This window comes from Geotrypetes seraphini, chromosome 2, assembly GCF_902459505.1.
Source record: "Geotrypetes seraphini chromosome 2, aGeoSer1.1, whole genome shotgun sequence".
Lineage (NCBI taxonomy): Eukaryota > Metazoa > Chordata > Amphibia > Gymnophiona > Dermophiidae > Geotrypetes > Geotrypetes seraphini.
In genome coordinates, this window is record NC_047085.1 from 40,822,398 (window position 1) to 40,845,940 (window position 23,543).

General features: G+C 42.9%; 1 protein-coding gene across 9 annotated transcripts in view; it reads left to right on the top strand.

The window, feature by feature from the left end:
* MTSS1 (MTSS I-BAR domain containing 1) overlaps window positions 1-23,543 on the top strand; it is a 359,179-nt gene that overhangs the window by 301,440 nt on the left and 34,196 nt on the right. For all 9 annotated transcript variants that reach the window (XM_033932873.1, XM_033932871.1, XM_033932872.1 and 6 more), the window contains exons 7-8: window positions 7,873-8,030; window positions 18,082-18,189. In XM_033932873.1, coding sequence (XP_033788764.1) covers window positions 7,873-8,030; window positions 18,082-18,189 — 266 coding nt within the window. The remainder of the gene's footprint in view (window positions 1-7,872; window positions 8,031-18,081; window positions 18,190-23,543) is intronic.

The following is a 23,543-nucleotide window of genomic DNA, read 5'->3' on the forward strand; positions in this document are numbered from 1 at the left end:
CAATTACAAAAAAAAAAAAATTAAAATGGGATTTGAATCTAGGTCCCTTAGTTTACAGTTCACTGAACTAACCACTAAGCTGTTGCTTGGACATCTATGGGGTCATTTTTGAAAAATGGTGCTGTAGACATTCATGTCCCTTGTTTTTCCCCCTTCAAAATTTAGATGGTTCAGTTTATAAAATGGATGTTCATGCTGGAGGTTTCCATTGCATGGAAGTCCATCTCACATATTTTTGAACAGTCTGTATCCTCTTCAAAAATACATGCGAGTTGGACATCCATTTGGGATATTTTGACTCCAATGTCCCTATTCTTTTTGAAAATACCCCTGCATATGCAGTGCCTAGAAGCAGCCAAATATGAGATGAGTATTGTCATTATGGCCTCAAATTCCAGTACTCAGTCGGAGATCTGGCACAGGAAGATCTTTCATCCATACCCAACAGTGACTGCTCTGTTTCAGTAACGGGTAAAGAAACATTTATTGATTGATTGGGATTTATTACCTGCCTTTATGAAGAGATTCACCCAAGCCGCGGTGTACAGCAGGTATAATTCAACATAAAACTTAGTTTTGTTAACAGCATAACAGTGATAAAAAGACCAAATATAAACATAAATACAATGAATGAGGTAAAATCAAAATCAGTAAATTGAAATTTATTGAAATTAATAGGACTACCATGAAACAGTTCAAAGATATACTTATTAACAACTGTAGCAGAGGGAAAGGTTTTGGGGCTGCCGAAGGCAGCGTGCTTACTTCATTCACACTGCCTGCGGCCTGAAGAGTGCAGGACTGCAATGTTAGGAAAAAAGTGCCGGATCCCAAGATGGGGCAGGGGGAGGGGTGACATTCTGCTCAGGCTTTGTGGGCCGGAAGACTGCCATTGCCTTGTAACCCTTGCAGTGAAGACCACTGGCTTACCCTATAACCAAGGAGTCAAAGGCAGATATTAGATGGGGACAAGATGAGTGGTACAATGTGAGTTGGGATAAACAGGCTGAAGTCATGGCAATTTGTTTATACAGGTGGAGGGGCATAATCGAAAGGGACGTTTAAGTCCGTTTACATCCATCTCGCAAGTCGTCCAAAGTAAAAAACAGCTTAAGACACATTTTCTGAAAGATACTTCCAACTTTTTTTTCGTTTCGAAAATCGTCTAATTATACGTCCTGCCGATCTGATCGTCCAAGCCACTAAATCGTCTATCTTTATACCACATTTTCGTCCAACTTTCTGTCCAAGTCCAAAATGCCTAGAACAAGCCCTGTTGGACGTGGGAGGGGTCTGCAAAGTGATGGAATGAACACCCAGACATGCCGCCTAAATAGTGGGGTACCTTACAGGGCACTGCTGTGAACTTCACATAAAGGGTGCCATAGCTTCTCCTCCTTACAGCTCCCTTATAGGTTTCGGTGAGCCCCCCAAACCACCTCCATAATCCCCTAGACCCACTTATCTACCACCCTAATAGCCCTTATAGCTGCAGGAGCCACTTATATGCCAGTTAAAAAGGGTTTTGGGGGTGTATAGGGCAGTGCACATGTTTAAGTATCAATGCAGTGATTACAGGGGCTTATGGGCTCCTCCTATGGGTCCCTAACCCACCCCTAAGACAACATAAGCTGCCTCTGGGTTGGACGACTAGGCTTTCCTATGCCAGGCGGCCAGGTGATGATGGTCTGGAGGCAGAATTTTAAAGTTATGATTAAAATTTTATGGGGGGGGGTTGGTGATCACTGGGGTAGTGTGTGGGGGTCTGTTTTATGTGTTTGCAGTGCTTATCTGGTGACTTTAGGTGGGTTTTTGTGACTTAGACCAAGTTTTACATGGTCTAAGTCACAACGTCCAAGTTCCGTCTAGGCTCTGTTGTAAAACTTTCGGTTATACATGCTGTATGACTAAGTCTAAGCCGGCCCACGTCCCGCCTAACTCCCGCCTTCGACACGCCTCCCAAAACGCCCCATTTAGCTTTGGTCATTCAGCGGCACTATGAAGGCCTAGGTCGTTTAGAAATACGTCCAAAACCCATTTTTATTATTGGCACCTGGACGTTTTTTTAGAAATGTTCATCCAAGTGCCGACATACGCCGGTTTTTTGACATTTTTCTCTTTCGATTATGAGCCCCTTAAGGTATAAGGAACTGATTTTGTTAGTGTGTGTGGCAAGCTATTGTAGTCCTGGTGTAGAATGAGTGTATAGTCAATCACTCTATGTTACTTAGGCTGGTACTGGACAGACTTACATGGTCTGTGTCCCATTTGTGGTGATTTGGTGTAGGATAGGATGGTTTGGCGAGGGCCTCAATGGGAACTCCACTGACTTGTAACATGAGCATGTTACTGGCCAGATTTTATGGTAGATATCCTGCAAACAGGATGGTTGGATAGGCTGGAGTGAGCTTGGACGGCAACTTCAGTATTTGGAACCTAGGACAATACCAGGTGGACTTTACAGTCTATAACTCAGAAATGTTTTCAGGTGGACTTCCTGGGACACCAGGCCGCTCAGTGGTATAAATTAATATCTGGATTTTTGAATAAGAAACCAAAGACTGGTCTGCGTAACATTTGGAGCATTGAGATAAAGCATCAAATTACTGCGTCTCAATGGCCACGAATTTGGGCTTGGAGGATGAGATGTACGGTGTCGGCATCTATGAGACAAATTTGTTTTTTCTTGTTACATAGAGCAGTGTGGACCCCAGTTCGTTTACAGAAATTAGATAGCTCTAAGTCTAATAGATGCTGGCACTGTCATATCGAAGTTGGGACATTAGATCATTTACTATTCTATTGTCCATTGATACTTAGTTTTTGGAAATCCATTTGGGGCCAAATGAATAATCTACTGGAAAATCCGGTGGCATTATCATATGACACTGTATTATTTGGTACCTCCATGACAGCAAAGAGTCAAATCTCTTCTAATAATAATAAACTTTTGCTCATTATGACAGGGGATGCCATTCAGCAAATTATGAAAAACTGTAAAAATTGGGATCGGCTGAATTATAATTTTTGGTGGAATTCATTATGCCAAATCTTTAAAATGGAACGGGTAATAGCCATACAGCAAGGATATTTTAAGAAATTTAGGGATGTTTGGGAGTCATTAACAAAATATTGTACAGAATGAATATTATTTTCTCCCTTTGTTCATACACATCCAGGGTGGGGAGGGGGGGAGGAGTGTGTGGCGCAGTGGTTGAAGCTACAGTCTTAGCACCCTGGGGTTGTGGGTTCAAACCCCGCGCTGCTCCTTGTGATCCTGGGCAAGTCACTTAATCCTCCATAGTCCCAGGTACGTTAGATAGATTGTGAGCCCACAGGGACAGATAGGGAAAAAATGCTTGAGTACCTGATTGTAAAACCGCTTAGATAACCTTGATAGGCGGTATATAAAACCCTAATAAACTTGAAAAACTTGATATTTTATAATTTATTATACTTAAGTACAATTGTTGGATATAAGTGAGGGAGGGATATTTGATGTGAGTTAAACTTTGATGGTATTTTAAGTGATGTTAAAGTATAAAATGATTGTATATTATGTTACACTTGTTGAAAGTTTTAAAAATGAATAAAGATTAAAAAAATATATATATATCAAAGAAGAGACAAGTTAATTTAATCATGTATTTTTAATGGGTACAACTAATGGGCAGACTGGATGGGTTCGTTCAGATCTTTATCTGTCGTCATGTACTAAGTTACTATGTTATGTTTATGTATTAAAGGCTTGGAAGAAGATCCAGGCTTTCACCTGCTGTTTGAAGCAGAGGTAGTCTAGAGTTAGATGTAGCCCCTCTGGGAGTAAATTCTTGAGCATAGGAGCAACTCCTGAGAAGGCTCACTGGCGAGTATCACATCGTACAATTTCTTTTGATGAGGGTACAGATAACGATGCTCCTTGAGAGGGCCTCGGCATGGTTGATGGGATAGAAAGGGTTAGCTTGTTCTGTAAATATTCTGGACCTTGAAAATCAACCATTGAGATTTAAATTTAGCCCTGTAAGGTATTGGTAGCCAGTATAGTTTGTGCAGGAAGGGTGTGATTTGGTTTTGCCTCTTGCAGCCTTCTGAATTAGTTGCAGCTTATGCAAACTCTTTTTGTTTCCATCAGTGTACAGGGCATTGCAGTAGTTTGGTTCATAGACAACGGCGTGAAAGACAAAGGCGCGCCCAGACAATTGAATGCAGCGTTGAGGTGCGCGCCGCTCAAAATTACTGTTTTTAGGGGCTCCGACGGGGGGTTTTGTTTGGGAACCCCCCCACTTTACTTAATAGACATCGCGCCAGCGTTATGGGGGGTTTGGGGGGTTGTAACCCTCCACATTTTACTGTAAACTTAACTTTTTCCCTAAAAACAAGTGAAGTTTTCAGTAAAATGTGGGGGGTTACAACCCCCACCACCCCCCACAACGCCCCCACAACGTGGCGCGATGTCTATTAAGTAAAGTGGGGGGTTGCCCCCCACGCCCCCCCCCCCCCGTCGGAGCCCTAAAAACATTAATTTTGAGTGGCATGCGCCTCCACGCTGCGCTCAATTGTCTGGGCGCGCCTTTGTCCCGGCACGCTTTTGACCTGACATGATGTTGTTTTGGCATAGACCACTGTGGTCATACTTATCTTTTCAATATACGGAGAGAGATTTCGTAGCTGCCAAAGATGATAGAGACAATTTTTAAAGGTAGTTTGAGTTTGCAGGATCAGAGTGAGTGATGAGTGTAGCAGTATCCCGAGATTCCTGACATGTGATTTTAAGGGGAGTTCATACTTCCCAAAAGATATTTTGAAGTCAGGTGTTTATCCACTTGTGTTAGGAATCCAAAGAATCTGTTTTACTTGGGTTCAGGCAGAGTTGGTTGTTGTTTGCCCATTCCTGAGTTGCGGTTAGACAGGCTCTCTGGGGAGAGTGGGGCGCAGTGGTTAAAGCTACAGCCCCAGAACCCTGAGGTTGTGGGTTCAAACCCATACTACTCTTTATGACGCTGAGCAAGTCACTTAATCCCCCCCCCCCATTACCCCAGGTACATTAAATAAATTGTGAGCCCACTGGGACAGACAGGGAAAAATGCTTGAGTACCTGAATAAATGCATGTAAACCGTTTTGAGCTCCCCTGGGAGAACAGTATAGAAAATTAAATAAATAATTGTAAATTTGGCAATATTTTCAGTTTAAAAATGGCAAGTTAAATTAAACTAGCTTAGTTTTCTGTATCCAAATGTTTATGAAAATGAGACCAGTATTGCTCAAAGCCACAGATGATTGGGTTTTCATGCTTTCAAATAAATTTGTGTCAGAGATTAGAGTTCATATCTGCATTGTTGAATATGCAGGTTTTATTGCCTAGCGTAATTTACAGGTCTGTTCTACCATGCCAGTGAGAACTTTGTGAATTTCCTTACACAGCTGAAAAAATCACTCCTTAATCCTGAGCTGCATTACCAGTTGTATTTTGAGGTCTTAGCTCCTTCTGATAGGAAACTGTGCACTGTGCCACCATTAGCTGCATGTTGCTGTATGAAAACCATGCTGACTAGGGTCCAGAATAAAAACCTGAATATGCTTTTACTTACAACAAGTAGATGGAATTGGTTCACACTCTTAAACCCCCCCCCCCCCACAAAAAAACAACCAATTCTGAGTGTTGTAGAATGGGTAAAAGTGAATTGAATTTTCAATGTACTTTCAAAAAGTACATAGACCAGGGGACATTCAATGAAATTGTACGGAAGTACAGTGGTACCTTGGATTACGAGCATAATCCGTTCCAGGAGCATGCTCGTAATCCAAAATGCTTGTTTATCAAAACGAGTTTCCCCATAGGAAATAATGGAAATTCGCTTTGATACGTTCCCACCCCCCCGAGGCCAGGGCGCTGCTCCCCCCCCGCTCACAAATTCCCCCCCATGTGATCCAGCACCCCCCGTGAGAACATGCACCCCCCACCTGACCAACTTTAACTCACCCCCCCCCCCCCAGTCTGGCACCGGCATGAGAACCGCCCCCCCCCCCCGCTCGAATCGGCACCCCCCCCCACAAGAACAGGAACCCCCCGCCCGACCAACTTTAACTCACCCCTCCTTTGGCATCGGCACGCAGCTCACAAGTGCCGGTGCCGCTTGAAGATCTTTTTTGATATTGCCTCATTTAGATTATTGGTACAATCATCTATTTTATCTATTCTGGATTATTGTAATGTAATATATGTGGGATCTCATAAAAAGCTTCAAAAGAGATTGAGACTTATACAGAACATGGAGATCCGCCTGATTTTTGGGTTGAAAAAATATGACCATATTACTCCATTTTATCGACAGTTGCCGTTTGAGGAAAGGGTATTGTGAAGTTTAGTTGTATCTGTTTTAAAGTGTTGTTTGCTATGGTGCCCATTTATTTGTCTTCATGCTTTGAACGATACAAACCTAATAGGATTACTCGAGGGCAATATTTATTTGTCCTCCCGACCATCAATTCGTGTCGTTACAATGGAGATTTTTTGATAAATTGCTCGGTTTTCAGGCAGGTAAAATGAATATCCGGTTAAGTACTATTATTTTTCAGGCACAGTCATATATGTCTTTTAGGAAACTACTAAAAACTGATTTATTTGACAAATTTGTAAACTGATGTTTTAGAATTGATAGGTAAACGTATATGGATTTTATAACTTGCACATTTATATAGGATTTTAATATATTTTAGCATATTGTATTTTATTCATTGACTGTATAATTTTTAATGTATGTGAACCGCCTATGTAATTTGTTATATGTCTGTTAATTTCATTATGGATGTATATTTGTAACCCATTCTGTGCTAACTTGGGAGTACGGGCAAGAAAACTAAATATAGTACAGGCTTCAGTGCTTGGTAGCTGCATTCCCAGCTGCTGGGGAATAAATGACTTACATCGCATTCACTGGAATGAAACTGCAGTTCTGTACTCTGGTGCCCCACTTTTCTTTTGTAAAGTTTGGTAGTTAGTCATTAATGCATCTACTAAAATATTAAATTTACATCTATAGCATCTTAGACCATTTTAATAAACCAACAAATAATGATCTTATAGTGCACCCAGTCCCTATTGAGCAGAAGAAACCCCCTTATTACTTACAGGCAGGGCCGGATTTAGATGAAAAGAGGCCCTAGGCTATTCCACTTATGAGGCCCTTTCACCTCCCATTTTTAAGTTTGTAAATTACATGAGAGATAATAAAATACATCATTACTGTGATATATAAATAAAAAAAGTCGAGAACACTTATTTGGACATTTATTTAGTATTCACTGTTTTTAGAATAGTGTAATTTTAATTTTGCTAACAATTTGAATGTAGGCCCCTTTTGATCTTGAAGCTATAGGCTGAAGCCTAGTTAGCCTATAGGAAAATCCGGCCCTGCTTACAGGTATTATTAGGGAAAACAGTTGTTGTGCAATTTCCATATGAGCAGCGAGAACAATCAAGTATACTCTTGGCCCCAAAACTAGTAAATGGTACAGTCTAAATCAGTGGTCTCAAACTCAAACCCTTGACAGGGCCACATTTTGGGTTTGTAGGTACTTGGAGGGCCTCAGAAAAAAATAGTTAATGTCTTATTATAGAAATGACAATTTTGCATGAGGTAAAACTCTTTATAGTTTATAAATCTTTCCTTTTGGCTAAGTCTTAATTATAATATTGTAATTTAAAGCTAAAGAGACATATGATCAAGAAACTGTTTTATTTTACTTTTCTGATTACGATAAACATACTGAGGGCCTCAAAATAGTACCTGGCGGGCCGCATGTGGCCCCCGGGCTTTGAGTTTGAGACTGCTGGTCTAAATCATCTTTGATTCCCTCTGTTATGCTTACAGGAAGAGGTGATTTCCAGCCCCAGTTGGACAATGCGTTACAAGATGTAAATGATAAATACCTGCTGCTGGAAGAAACAGAAAAGCAAGCTGTGAGAAAGGCCCTTATTGAAGAACGTAGCCGGTTCTGCACCTTTGTCTCTATGCTGCGACCAGTAATTGTAAGTCAAACAGGGGGGGGCAGTGTTGGGGGGTGTTGAAATTTACTAGAGATGAGGGTGGGCTAAGATGAGGGGGAGAGAAATAAAGTCTCGGCGGTCCAGAAGAAAACTACTAAAATTCAAGACGCTCTGCACGTATTTCTGCATTGTTTACAATTCCATCTGTCAAGTGCTGTATACATAAAAGATATTTTCAGAGTCTTTTCTCATATCAAACGGCAATTAGGGATAAAGAACTTAAACGTTTGATTCTTGATTCCTCTTTCTATTTACATTTTAGGAAATCTTTGAAAATGTATCTATTTGTTAAATTTTTATAATCTAATATAATAAAATGGTAGGCCGCGCATGCGCACTAAAAAAAACGTGTTCCCTGAGCTGTCGCGAAAATACGACTGCGCATGCGCGGCCCCGGCGGCGGCTTTCAAATTAAAAAAAAAAAAAATTACACAGCTGCGAGACAGGAGCTGCGGCGGCGGCGACTTTCAACGACGAAGAAGCTGCAGCTCGGAAAGTCGGGGCCTACCCCGCCACGTACAACCCGCTCCCTCTCCTGCAGCTCAGGCACCACAGAAGCTGTGAAAACGCGCAACCCGGTCCCCGCGTCTGCCTACCCTTCCCCCCAACACAGCGCATTTGCCCCCCCCCTCTCAGAGAGTCCTTTGCCGCTCACCACCCTTCCCTTGCCGCTGACCCGACTACCTACCCGGCGATTTAAGCAGCAGTCTTCACATGCTGCTTCAGGCACTTCTACTGCCCTGATTTGCTCTGCCGCGTCTCTGATGATGTCATCAGGGACGTGCCAGAGTAAATCAGGGCAGTAGAAGAACCCGAAGCAGCGTGTGAAGACTGCTGCACAGGCTGCTTGAATGGGAGCAGGAAGAGGTGATGATGGACAGGGGGGGGAAAAGAAAGGGAGGCCTATTGTTGGACAGGGGGAGCAGGAAGAGGTGCTGATGGACGGTGGGGAGGGGAAATGAAGGGAGGCCTACTGCTGGACAGAGGGAGCAGGAAGCGGTGCTGATGGACAGGGGGGGAGGTAAAACAAAGGGAGAAGGACTGCTGCTGGATAAGGGGAGCTTGAATGGGTGGTGGTGGACAGGGGGGGAAAATAAAGGGAGGCCTAATGCTGGACAGGGGGAGCAGGAAGAGGTGCTGATGGACAGGGGGAAAAAATGAAGGGAGGCCTACTGCTGGACAGGGGGAGCAGGAAGAGATGCTGATGGACAGGGGGAAAAATGAAGGGAGGCCTACTGCTGGACAGGGGGAGCAGGAAGAGATGCTGATGGACGGGGGGGGTGGAAATGAAGGGAGACCTACTGCTGGACAGAGGAAGCAGGAAGAGGTGATGATGGACAGGGGGGAGGTAAAACAAAGGGAGAAGGGCTGCTGCTGGATAAGGGGAGCAGTGAAGGGGTGGTGGTGGACACAGGGGAGGTAAAAAAAAGGGAGAATGGACAGGAAAAAGTGGCTAAGGAGACAGAGAGAGAAAGAAATAAAGACAGACACACACATATATTCTAGCACCCAAGGGAGGAAAATGCTGCACAGGGAAGTAGGGAGGGGGGAAATGCTGATGCACAAGGAAATGGAGGAGGAGGGAATGCTGAAATGGCTACTGTACAGGAAAGTAGACAAGGGGAGATAAATGCTGCATAGGGGGCAGAAAAAGAGACAAATAGAAAGAAAGACAAATAATAGGAGGGAGGGAGACAGAAAGAAAAGAAGAAAGACACAAGGGCAGGGAGTGAGACAGAAAGAAAGAAAGACAGACATACATATATTCTAGCACCCGTTAATGTAACGGGCTTAAAGACTAGTAATTTTTATATAATGTATTGTTTTAGTCTAATTTTGTTATAAACCGCACAGATCTGCAAGGTGTTGCAGTATACAAATAAATTTGTTATGTTATGTGTGCGTCATAGGACATACGGGGACAGACTTAAAAATCTCAATATGTAAATATGTATGCTTTGGAGGAAAAACGGGAGAAGGGGAGAACTTTAGTGATGATGTAATTTTTTAGGGTGGAGTCAGCATCCGAAAAATCGCTAATAAGCGAATCCGCAGATACGGAAACCACGAATACGGAGGGAGAAGTGTACCGTCTTTGTCTCCTCCACCTCTACCGGGAGACTATTCCATGCATCTACCACCCTTTCTTTAAAAATATTTTTCCTTAGATTACTCCTGAGCCTATCACCTTTTAAACCTCATTCTTATGCCCTCTCACTCTGTAGTTTCCTTTCAATTGAAAAACAAACTTGTTTAACCAATTTGTAACCAAGTCCTCTCAAGCCTCTCCTCTCCAACCCTAACCAAATTGTTCCCAAAATCTCTTATGCCTCACCTCTGTATCATGCTCTCTTGTATTTTGATGATCTTACATTGTACCTGTGTTCGCTGTTTGTCCAGCTCTTCTTTATTGTAAACCGCCTCGAACTACCACGGCTTTGGTGGTATATAAGAATAAAATTATTATTATATGATAGAGAAATTTAAATACCTCTGTAGCATAAATTCACTTGAGGCGAGCCTTTTTCAATTGAAAGGAAACTCCAGAGTGAGAGGGCATAAGAATGAGGTTTAAGAGGTGATAGGCTCAGGAGTAATCTAAGGAAAAATGTTTTTAAAGAAAGGGTGGTAGATGCATGGAATAGTCTCCCGGTAGAGGTGATGGAGACAAAGACGGTACACTTCTCCCTTCGCATTCGCGGTTTCCGTATCTGCGGATTCGCTTATTTGTAATTTTTTGGATGCTGACTCCGCCCCCCCCAAATTACATCATCACTAAAGTTCTTTTTCCTTTTACTGTACCGATAATAAAGTTTATCGCTTACCATTTACTCTGAAAATTGCTGCTTCCTGTCACAAATTCGCTGCTTCCATGATTCCCAGTGTGCACTGAGAAAAACGCTGCTTCCCAGCATCCATAGAGAGAAAGGCTTCTTCCCAGCATGATTGCCTAATCCAAGCCCAGAAATCACGAATAACAGTAGAAAAGTTATTTGTGGTTTCATAGTAACATAGTAACATAGTAGATGACAGCAGATAAAGACCCGAATGGTCCATCCAGTCTGCCCAACCTGATTCAATTTAAATTTTTTAATTTTTTTCTTAGCTATTTCTGGGCAAGAATCCAAAGCTCTACCCGGTACTGTGCTTGGGTTCCAACTGCTGAAATTTCCGTTAAAACCTACTCCAGCCCATCTACACCCTCCCAGCCATTGAAGCCCTCCCCAGCCCATCCTCCACCAAATGACTATATACAGACACAGACCATGCAAGTCTGCCCAGTACTGGCCTTCAATTTTTAATATTATTTTCTGATTCTAGATCCTCTGTGTTCATCCCACGCTTCTTTGAACTCAGTCACAGTTTTACTCTCCACCACCTCTCTCGGGAGTGCATTCCAGGCATCCACCACCCTCTCTGTAAAGTAGAATTTCCTAACATTGCCTTTGAATCTACCACCCCTCAACCTCAAATTATGTCCTCTGGTTTTACCATTTTCCTTTCTCTGGAAAAGATTTTGTTCAAGTATTTGAACGTCTGAATCATATCTCCCCTGTCTCTCCTTTCCTCTAGGGTATATATATTCAGGTTCTCCAGTCTCTTCTCATATGTCTTCTGGCGCAAGCCTCCTATCATTTTCGTCGCCCTCCTCTGGACTGCTTCAAGTCTTCTTATGTCCTTCGCCAGATACAGTCTCCAAAACTGAACACAATACTCCGAGTGGGGCCTTACCAATGTCCTTTACAAGGGGCATCAACACCTTCTTCCTTCTACTGGCTACGCCTCTCTTTATACAGCCCAGCATCCTTCTGGCAGCAGCCACTGCCTTGTCACACTGTTTTTTCGCCTTTAGATCTTCGGACACTATCACCCCAAGGTCCCTCTCCCCGTCCGTGCATATCAGCTTCTCACCTCCCCGAAGGCTTTTTCTAAAAAACCGCGAATAACATTTTAAAAGTTATTCATGTTTTTTCCATATTTGCGTCTATGGTCCATCCGCGTCCACTGCGAATATGGAGGGAGGGAAGTGTATTTGAATTTAAGAAAGCGTGGGACAAGCAGGTGGAATCTCTTAGGGAGAGGAGGAGAATAGTGGATGCTGCGGATAGGCAGACTGGTTGAGCCATTTGGCCTTTATCTGCTGTGATGTTTCTAAGAAAAATGGAACAGAAGGATACCAGAATCTAATCCCATAATTTTGGTGCCAGATATTTTCAGAGGTTTTTCTCATATCAAGCAGTAATTAGGGATAAAGGACTTAAGCGTCTGATTCTTGATTCCTAATCCTATTTACATTTTAGGAAATCTTTGAAAACGTACCTATTTGTTAAATTTTTGTAATCATTTTTATATAATGTATTGATTGTTTATTGATTGTTATACCTTAAATCTCATTCTTGTAAATATTCGCTGAATGCCCAGCTCTACTTTGTTGGGAACTGCCTAGAACTGTTTATGGTCTGGCGGTATATAAGAATAAAGTTATTATTATTAGGCACTGCAGAAGGAATCTCTTTGGCAGGGTGCAAGTATTAGTATATTTGAGAAACTGAGATCATACTTCACATCCTAGTTTAGGTTCATTACTGATTTGGAGACATTGGCCCATGAGAGAAACACAAGAATGAGGATTATGTGATCTCTAATCCCGGGTGAGCAAAAGCAGAGTTACAAAACATGCTGTCGAAACCGTATTGAAATGCAATTTCTATTCTCATGCTAATAAATGAGAAACTAATTAATATGAAGAATGTTGTATGTGTGCAGCAGTATCACAATATTCATTGATTGATGAACAGAAGCAGACAGAAATAGGGCAGTATTCAGAGCCAAAACAAGCATCATGTAGACCTGACGTATGGTTTGGTTATCTTTCTGTGTCGAGGGTATATGAATTTGAGAAAAATGATGGCAATTAATTTGAAATCATGTTCTTTCCTTTCCAAATCCCTGTTTGAACACCATAATATGATATTTGTCTATTATTTGTTCATATCCTTGCGACTAAAGGTTGATCAGTATAATTATGTGTGTAACCAATATGTTAACTGCATAGTTTTATGCGGTATATAAATTTTAAAATAAATAATAGTGCTGTTCGGCTTTCATCCGCTACTGCCTTTCGCAGCTAGCCTTGTGTTCATTATTGTCTTGGTTTTTCCTGTTGTCTGAGCCCAGTAAAGACAAACTGGCCATGCGTGCTGCTGTTCAGAGAGTGCTGTCTACAAGAGAGTCATTGTAATGCAATAACTACTATCAAAATCCCTAAGCAAAGAGATGCTTATAAGAACATAAGAACATAAGAAGCGCCATCTCCGGATCAGACCTTCGGTCCATCTAGTCCGGTGATCCGCACACGCGGAGGCCCTGCCAGGTATACACCTGGGTTACCCTATAGCCAACCATATCTCTATATGCCTCTCTCAAGGAGATATGCATCTAGTTTGCCCTTGAAGCCTAGGACTGTCGATTCTGCAATAATCTCCCCTGGGAGAGTATTCCAGATGTCAACCACTCTCTGTGTGAAGCAGAACTTCCTGATATTAGTCCTGAACTTGCCCCCCCTTAGCTTCATTTTATGTCCTCTTGTCCGTGTCAAATTGGACAATGTAAATAATCTTCTCTGCTCTATTTTGTCGATTCCTTTCAGTATTTTGAAGGTCTCGATCATATCCCCACGCAGTCTCCTTTTCTCAAGGGAGAACAATCCCAGTGTTTTAAGTCGATCCTCATATTCCAGTTTCTCCATACCCTTCACTAGTTTAGTTGCTCGCCTCTGCACCCTCTCCAGCAGTTTTATATCCTTCTTTAGGTAGGGAGACCAATGTTGGACGCAGTATTCCAAGTGGGGTCTGACCATTGCCCTATAAAGCGGCATTATAACTTTCTCCGATCTACTTGAGATTCCTTTCTTTATCATGCCCAACATTCTATTTGCCTTATTTGCCGCTGCCGCGCATTGTGCCGACGGCTTCAGGGTCCTATCTATCAGTACACCCAGATCCCTTTCTTGTTCACTTTTTCCCAGAGTTGCACCTGACATTCTGTACTCGTATTCCTTATTTTTACTGCCTAAATGCATTACCTTGCATTTCTCCACATTGAACTTCATCTGCCATTTCTCCGCCCAGTTTTCTAACCGACACAAATCGCTCTGGAGTTCCTCACTGTCCTCCTGCGATCTGATTTCCCGGCAGAGTTTTGTGTCGTCTGCAAACTTGATGATCTCACTGGATGTTCCGTTTTCCAGGTCATTGATATAAATATTAAAAAGGATCGGCCCAAGTACCGAGCCCTGGGGTACACCACTAGTCACTTTCTCCCAGTCGGAGAACTTCCCATTTATGCCCACTCTCTGCTTCCTATTTTCCAGCCATTTGCCTATCCATCTTTGTATATCTCCCTCTATGCCATGGCTTTGTAGTTTCCTGAGAAGTCTTTCATGTGGAACTTTGTCAAATGCTTTCTGGAAGTCCAAGTATATTATGTCCACCGGCTTTCCACTATCAATTTGCTTGTTCACGGTCTCAAAGAATTGGAGTAAATTCGTCAAACACGATTTCCCTTTCCTGAATCCATGTTGACTGGGTTTCATCAAGTCGTGTGTGTCCAAGTGCTGAACTATGCTATCCTTGATCAGTGATTCAATCATCTTGCCGGGGACAGACGTAAGACTCACAGGTCTATAGTTGCCCGGTTCTCCTCTCGATCCTTTTTTGAAGATTGGCGTGATGTTCGCTTTCCTCCAGTCGTCTGGTATCTGACCAGTTCTGATTGACAGGTTTGCAAGTTTTTGCAATAACTCTCCGATTTCAACCTTCAATTCCTTAAAGACTCTCGGGTGAATTTCGTCCGGTCCAGGGGATTTGTCACTTTTAAGTTTGTCGATCTGGTAGTATATCTGATCTAAGTTCACTTCAACTGTGGTGAGGCTGTCCTCTATTTCTCCTGTAAACAATTTCTCCGCTTCAGGTATTGTTGAGGTGTCCTCCTTCGTAAAGACGGACGCAAAGAAGGAATTTAGTTTGTCTGCGATTTGTTTATCTTCCTTGATGTACCCTTTTCTTCCCTTGTCGTCCAGGGGTCCCACTGCCTCTTTTGCAGGTTTTTTCCCTTTCACGTATCTAAAGAAGGGCTTGAAGTTTTTAGCCTCCCGGGCTATTTTTTCCTCATAGTCCTGTTTTGCATCCCTCACCGCCTTGTGACATTTCTTCTGTTTATCTTTATGTTTGTTCCAGGCTTCGGTTGTCTTCGTGCATTTCCATTTTTTGAAAGAGTCCTTCTTTTCTTTTATGGCTTCCTTCACCTGTATGGTAAGCCATGCCGGTTCTCCTTTGCCTTTAGTTCTCCGATCTTTGGAAATCCTCGGAATGTAGAGATCTTGTGCTTCTGCAATAGTATTTTTCAATAGGCACCATGCCTGATCGACTGTTTCAAGTTTGTCCACCATCTTCTCGAGTCGTTTTGTTACCATGGCTCTCATGCAATCGTATTTACCCTTTTTAAAGTTTAAGGTGGTGGTTAAGGTTTTGGTATGTTTCCCTTTCCCGATGTCAAGTTTAAAGTTGATTACATTGTGATCACTCGTTCCCAGTGGAACCATGACTTCTACTTCTGTTATCAGTCCGGTGAGACCATTTAGGACCAAGTCCAAGGTGGTGTCTCCTCTTGTCGGCTCTTTTACCATTTGCTCCAGGAAGCAATCCCCTAGCACCTCCAGGAACTTGGCCTCCTTGCCGCAGTTGGAGGCTCCTAGTTTCCAGTCTATTCCTGGGAAATTGAAGTCTCCCAATATAACTACATTGCCTGTCTTGCATACTTGTTTGATTTCCTCCATCATTTCTGAGTCAGTGACCTCCGCCTGTCTTGGGGGACGATAGTAAAGGCCAATTTTTGTATCTGCACCATTGTGACCAGGAATTTTGATCCAGAGGGACTCCAGCTTCTCTTTCCTGTCTGTTGTAATCATTCCAACAGAATCTATTCCTTCCTTAACATATAAGGCAATACCTCCACCTTTCTGCCCTTCTCGATCCCTTCTATATAGTTTGTATCCCTGTAGTACTGTGTCCCATTTGTTTTCTTCATTCCACCATGTTTCTGTTATGCCAATGATATCCATGTTCTCATGTCTTGCTATCGTCTCTAGTTCTCCCATTTTGTTTCCTAGACTTCTAGCATTTGTATACATACATCTAAGTTCCCTTTGTGTTACCTTTTTGGACCTTCTACTCTTGGCTGTCCTTACAGTCTCATTTACGGTATCCTTTACTACTCCTGTGTTGTCTCCCATGTTTGCTGTGTGGTCATCCCCTCCTGTGTCTGAGTTGTCCCTTCCTGCTTGTTCTCTTTTGTTGGCTGTGAGGTCGACCTCTCTTGTGTATGAGTAGTAGTCCTTTGTTTTTACGTCGGGACATCCTGTTGTCCGTGCCATCGACCGGTGGTCGACTGTCGGCTTTCCCCTGTCCTTCAGTTTAAAGCCTTCTCTATTGCTTTCTTCATGTTGCCTGCCAAAACTCTTGCTCCTTCCTTGTTGAGGTGTAGTCCATCCCTTCTGTAGTACTTGCTTTTTCCCCAGAACGCCGTCCAGTTGCGCACGAAGTCAAAACCTTCGTCTTCGCACCATCGTCTCATCCAGGCGTTGATCACTTGTTGAGCTGTCAACACCATCTGAAGCCACTCTAAATCATTTAATGCAGTGTCTCGCAAACTTTTTCGAGCCGGGGCACACTAAACCTAGTGTCCCCAGCTCGAGACACCCTGAAGTGCGCTGGCATCAGGGTGATGACATCACGTGCATGAGTGACGTCAGCACGCTGATGTCAGTGCATGCGCAAAGGCCCTTCAAACGGGCCTTGCGCCGAGAGGAGAGAAGGGCCGGCAGAGTGAAGAAGAGAAAAGAGCTAGAGAAGAAGGGCTGGCAGAGAGGCATGTCCTGTAGACAGTCAGCTGGTGCCGGCATCTCTCCTCTTCCCCAGTGTACCGCGGCACACCTGAAATCTCAGGAGGTACACTGGTGTGCTGCGGCACTCAGTTTGCAATACACTGATATAATGTCTGTGTCTGTCCCATGGGTGGGCGATCACGGTCCTCAAGGGCCACAACCGCGTTGGGTTTTTCCCAATTTCCACAGTGAATATGCACGGGGCTACATATTAATTGGAACACAGCTTCTGGGGAATCTTCTGTAAACCCTGACATGATTTCTCGACTTTATTTAAAACATTTTTAATCCGCCTTTATCCAAGGCTGCTCACATTATCACATACACAATTCAAGTTTGAACATCTTTAAAAGTCACATAACATCAGTAAAAAAAATCATAAGATTACATCATTTGAACCTATAGATTACCTCTCAGCCATTCATCTACTACCAAAGCAGATTTAATTAGCTGCAAAAGAAGATGACATTCTGAAGATAGAATATTAATTTAAAAAAGCAGGATGTTAGTTTTAAAAAGCCTGTACAAACAGATGGGTCTTAAGCAGCTTTCTAAATTGCATTAGATTTTTACAAAACCGTAAGGTACCAGTCAACGCATTCCATATAAATGGTCCAGCATGAATTCTCGGTTCGTACATATCGAAAAATATTCCCCTTTGTTGTGTCTAACAGCCAAAAATTCTGTGACCTCAGCGTCCTTGGCGGAGTATATGAAATTAGAAAATTGTTGCTGTAATGAAGTTAGGCAGTGCAGCTGGGATTTCTCCTTGCAAAGCACTGAAACCCAAGGCTCTAAGCACAGAAACGGAGTTCAAGCCTCTGGGTGTGCAAGCTATATCTGTTTCTTAACCTTGTTGTAATTTTTCTTAAGAAAATTAGATTTAGAACAGAATCTCCAAAATTTGTTGGCATCTGAGAAAATAGCAAGACCATCTTCTGAATTCTTAAAATATTGTTTTTGTTTTTTGCCTCTGTCTGCCACAGATGCTGCTTCCTGGTGTGAGGAGGCATCTTGAGGGAGTTTTGCAGGAGGTAAAAGACAGGCTCATGGTTCATCATTTCTACCTTGAATGCTTTGTTTCCTTAGGAAGAAGAGATATCGATGCTGGGGGAGATAACTCATCTACAGACAATCTCAGATGATTTGAAAACTCTCACAATGGATCCTCACAAATTACCTCCTGCCAGTGAACAGGTTTGTAAGCTCAGCAGATGTATTGAGGAACCTCGTCTAGTGTATAAATGATAAATTCTTAATACTTTGAAGCCTAGTTATGTTAGTCATTTTTCAATATATTTTTTTTTTCCAATCAGGATTTTATTAAATTTACATTGTAATGTAAGATGATGGTCATCCTCGCTTCCATAGTTCTGAATGTGTGTAGCCTGACTTTGAATTTAACTGTTTTGCTGTTGATGGGAGGGGGCAGCAAGAATGTTGAGCCACAGATAAGATATAATTGTTAAGCTTTGATCATGTTCAAGAAATGGGATCCTGTGATTCTCAGCGCATGCCTACATACCTTGGGGAAAGCTCCAGTGAATGATGTGAAATTGTAGTTTGTCTGGATGGTGCTAATACTTGCTGAATGGCATCCTTTCCCAATTTTAATCATTTTTCCTGTGCTATGGGTGTAGAGGTCCTGAACAGCTGGGTAATCGTGTCTTTTTGCAGAAGGCATCAATCATTTTCTTTGGCTCCGCCTCCTTCCCCAGTGGGCTGTGCTGTAGCCTCTCAGTTTTTCCCTTCTGCAAGCATGTTCAGAAGGTATCTGACCTGCTCTAATTTATTTTTTTAGTTTTTATTTCCAGATCTCAAGACTTTCAGTGCTGCAGAGGTTCCCAGTACCCTTGGGACAGCTTTGACTACAAGAAGAACGAGACTCATTAAAGAGGTCTGGTGCTAGCAGGCTTCTTTGATCTTGGGGTACCTGTCTAACCAGTCTGCTCTAATGTCTGGACTGGATAATAAATTTCTGGAAAAGCTGCCTGGAGTCATCTTAGTCCCCGGAATACCTGTGAGTCCAATTCGACATCATAGCAGATTGTGGTTTTCTTCCAAACAAAGCATACTGAAGCTCAGACAGATTATGAAAATTGTAGTTCGACAGACTCCCACAACCTGGCACTACCTCCAAGTGCTAGGTTTGATGGTGACAACTATAGAGGTAGTTCCATGGGCAAAGTCATACTTGTGCCCCCTAAAGGACACACTGTTGTCATGATGGTCACTCAGACAGACTCTCTTCACAGGCTGTTGGCCTGGACCCTGGGTGTGTGCTGCAGTCTGTAATGGTGGCTTGACTCTTGCTAGGAGGATGCTGCTATGTATAGAGTCTTGTGTAATGCCAGCGTTTACAGCTGGAGAGGTCATCCAGTGCAAGAAAAATGGTTGCCCCTCAGAAGAAATGGTCGATCAGTCGGCTAGAGCTGAGAGCCATCTGCCTAACACTTCAGATGCTGGAAAACACTCTCGAAGGCAAAGCAGTCAGGCTTTTCAGACAATGCCAAGGCAGTGGCCTATGTAAACAGGCAGGGAGGCACCAAAAGTGCCCCCCCCCCTGAAATTGGAAGCCCACATGTTATTTCGTTGAGTGGAAGTTCACCTACAGGCTCTCAGCAGCTCATGCAGCAAATCCTGGATCCCGGGGAGTGGTCCCTATTCCAGAGAGTGTTCGACAGCATTGCATACAGCTGGGGGTTGCCAACTTTCGATCTCATGGCAGCAGCATCCAACAAGAAAGCAGTAAGGTTCTTCAGCCAAAGATATGAACCCAGAAACGCAGGCATGAATACCTTGGTACAACAGTGGCCCACTACAGGCCTGTTATACGTTTTTCTCCTTAGCCCATGATAGGCAGGGTCATTTGAAGGATAGCATTTCATCCAGGACTGGTGATTCTAGTGTAGCCCCTGATTGGCCGAGAAGGCCCTGGTAAATGGATCTTGTGTGATTACAAAGGGACAGGAGCCTCAAACTACTTCTGCATCCCACCAATTGTCCTAGAGGATCAAGAACAATTTGGACTTATTGCATGGCTCTTGAGTGCGAAACTGTAGAATGCAGAGGCTATTCAGACATATTAGTGGCAACTCTCCTCAGGGCAAAGAAACCGGTGATGGTTGTCGCCTATGCAAAGGCCTGGAAGACATTCAGAACCTGGTGCAATACCAGAAATTAGGAGTATTTTCAGACGCCAATTGCTTTAGTCCTGGCGTTTTTCCAGGATGGCCTCAAGAAGGGCCTAGCAAATCGGATCACTTAAGGTACAGATAATGGGACTCTCATGCTTTAGGGCAGTGATTCCCAACCCTGTCCTGGAGGGACCCCCAGCCAGTCAGGTTTTCAGGATAGCCTTAATGAATATGCATAAGAGAAATTTGCATATAATAGAGATGATAGGCATGCAAATCTGCCCCATGTACATTCATTAGGGCTATGCTGAAAATCTGACTGGCTGATAGTCCTCCAGGACAGGGTTGGGAACCCCTGCTTTAGGGCACAGATGGACAGTCCCTCAAGTCACGTACTCGGATGTATCCAGATTTTTGAAAGGAGCACTGCTGTGACTGCATCCACTGGTGAGATAGCCTTTTCCGATGTGGAATCTGAACCTGGTTCTGAAGTCCTTAACTGGGGTGCCATATGAGCTATTACAGGGAGCATCACTCATAGACCTTACTGTGAAGACAGTGTTTTGAGTGGCGACTGCATCGGCGAGAAGAATGGCGGAGCTGCAGTCTTCAGTTTTAGTGACATGGGAGTTTCAATATGCGTAGTGCCATCCTTTATGCCAAAGGTCATTTCGTCTTTCCATATAAATCAAGAAGTTTGTCTGCCCACATTCAGACTGACATGGGTCCAAGAAGAAGGACAAGATCTTGCAGTTGTTGGATGTCAAGTGGATCCTTCTATGGTATCTCGACGTGACCAATAAATTTCATCTGTCCAATCATCTGTTTGTCTTGACAAATCCCAGCAGGTAGGGGAAGGTTGGCTTTTAAGGCATCCATTTCTAGACGGATTCACACAGCCATATTTGCAGCATACATCGGGATTGGACAGTGATCCCCAATATCACTGAAAATGCACTCCACTAAGGGAATAGCAGCTTTCTGGGCAGAGTCTCGGATGATTCTGCCTGAGGAGATTTGCAGAGCAGCAACATGGTCTGCTCTTCATATGTTTACAAAGCATTACAGGGTTGATGTGTCAGCTCATCTAAACACAGCTTTTGGGTCCTTAGAGCTGGCAGCAGCCTCATCTGGCCTGGCCCAGACTTGGGACTGCTTAGTTATGTCCCAGTTGTTCAGGACTTCTACAGCTGTTGCACTGGAAAGAAAGGTTAGGTTCTTACCTCGATAATCTTCTTTCCTATAGATGGGTGTAGAGTTCCTGAAACCCGCCCATCGGTATTCCTTTTGCTTGCTTGCGATGTCAAGAACAGTGCTACAGTATAATAGGCAGTCTGCCTCAAGCAAGTACTGTATGTTTTAACAGAGTTTACATTTCACTGTTTTAGCAGGGTTACAAAGTGAAGAGGCTTCTTCAATTCAGGAGCCGAACAAGAGTTGATATAAATGCCTTAACTGTTAGTGCAGATTGCATTCAGGTGGCTTGTTTCATCCACCTTGTTTTTACATTCTAATATTTCTGTCTTGTGTTTTAGGCTTGTTATCTACAGAGCAGAATAGAACTTAAGTTATTTGGGGAGCTTCCCCATGTTCCCTCCTCTTTGTTTTGATGCGATTAGGTTGCTTTGGTGCAAACTGATAAGATTCAGCACAGCCCACTGGGGAAGGAGGTGGAGTCAAAGAAAATGATTGATGCCTTCTGTAAAAACACACAGTTTGAGAGTGACTATCCATCTGTTCAAGACCTCTACATCCGTCTACAGGAAAGAAGATTATCAAGGTAAGAACCTAATCTTTTTGGGGTTTTAAGAGCCCAAGCAGCCTTCTGTTTAGGTCTTATTTGGCTCTTCATATAACTGTTGTACACTTCTCCCTCCATATTCGCTGTGATAGGTGATTAACAGACCTGCGAATACAGAAAAACCGTGAATAACTTTTTCATATGTTGTTTGCTGTTTTCTATTAAAAACCATCATGAATATGGTGAAAACCGCAAATAACATGGTGGGAGACCTGGCCTGTTCCTGAAGGAGAGGCAAAACATGGTGAAGAAAGTGCTGAGAATCAGCGATTTTCTCTGTAAATGCTTGGAATCAGAGATTTCTCTATGCAAGCTAACATAATTGGGGGGGGGGGGGGGAAAGAAGTCAGCAAGCTAAGAAACGTGAAAAATCAAAATCACGAATGCTGAAACCGCAAATACAAAGGGAGAAGTGTAGTAGAATACAAATCACAGGATGTAATGAGTTTATTTTTATGTTTTATGAACAGACATTAAGGCATTCAATCACAGGGAGAAAGAACCTGATTATTTAATGCTCGAAGGAATTTTCTAGTGGTTAGTGCTGCTACCTCAGCACTCTGAGGTTGTAGCTTCAAGCCCAGTGCCACTCCTTGTGATCCTGGGCAAGTCACTTAACCCTTCATTGTCCCAGGTTAGATTGTGAGCCCACTGAAACAGATGGGGAAAATTCTTATTTATTTATATCATATCGCAAAAATCTTATGTGGGTTACAGCATACACACATAAGCATAAATAGACAGCCTAACACATCATCACTATCTCATCAAAAATAAAACTGTTCTAATAGCATCCTGCTTAACAACTTCCTCAGGAGGGACCTTAAGCAACCTGAGCCAATCAGATGCACCAGGGAGGGGAAGGCCACCATTTTGAAGAGGCAGGCCTGCTGACTGGAGGGAGTAGGCATCCCTTTGGCCAGCTTTCATAAACAAGGTATGGGAGGTGTGAGTCGTCAGAGGCCTAGGGGGGTCATCGTAGACACTATGGCTGCGGTGGGAGGGAGTGGGCATCCCTCCTACTGCTGGGGGGAGGGGGTTGCTTAACAGCAGTGCCAAGAGGGAGTGGGTTACCCTTCTGGGTCAAGGGAGAGTTAATGACAGCAGGGGAGGGAGTGGGCATCCCCTCCGATCTTCGATTTGGTGTCTTTTTTTTTTTTTTTTTTAAATATGTGTAGGTTTATTCTGCGCATGTGCCGATCTCTATCACCAGCAATCACCACATGCAAATTTAGCAACTCTCCGCAAAACTCATTTGTTTGTGTGTTTTTTAAAGAATGACTCACCTTTTTGAAATTGTAACAGTAGCAACTGTGTCAGCGGCCCATCGGATTTTACTGTATTTTACTGAGAATCTTCCCCTAAGTGAAGAAAAACTTGAAGGCTTTGTTTAATCTAGTATAATTTAATGAAAATACTGACTTGTATTGAAATTCTGGATAATAATTAAAAATATTGTTTAAATGTCAAACTTGAAGAATTTGCAAATTTTGTGCGCAGAATTTTGAATTTTTTTGTGCAGAATTCTGCCAGTATTATTTTCTGAAGATCTTTCTTTATACAAATGTTTGGGGGGATTAAGGTTAATCAAGTTTAAAAAAATATTAACCCAT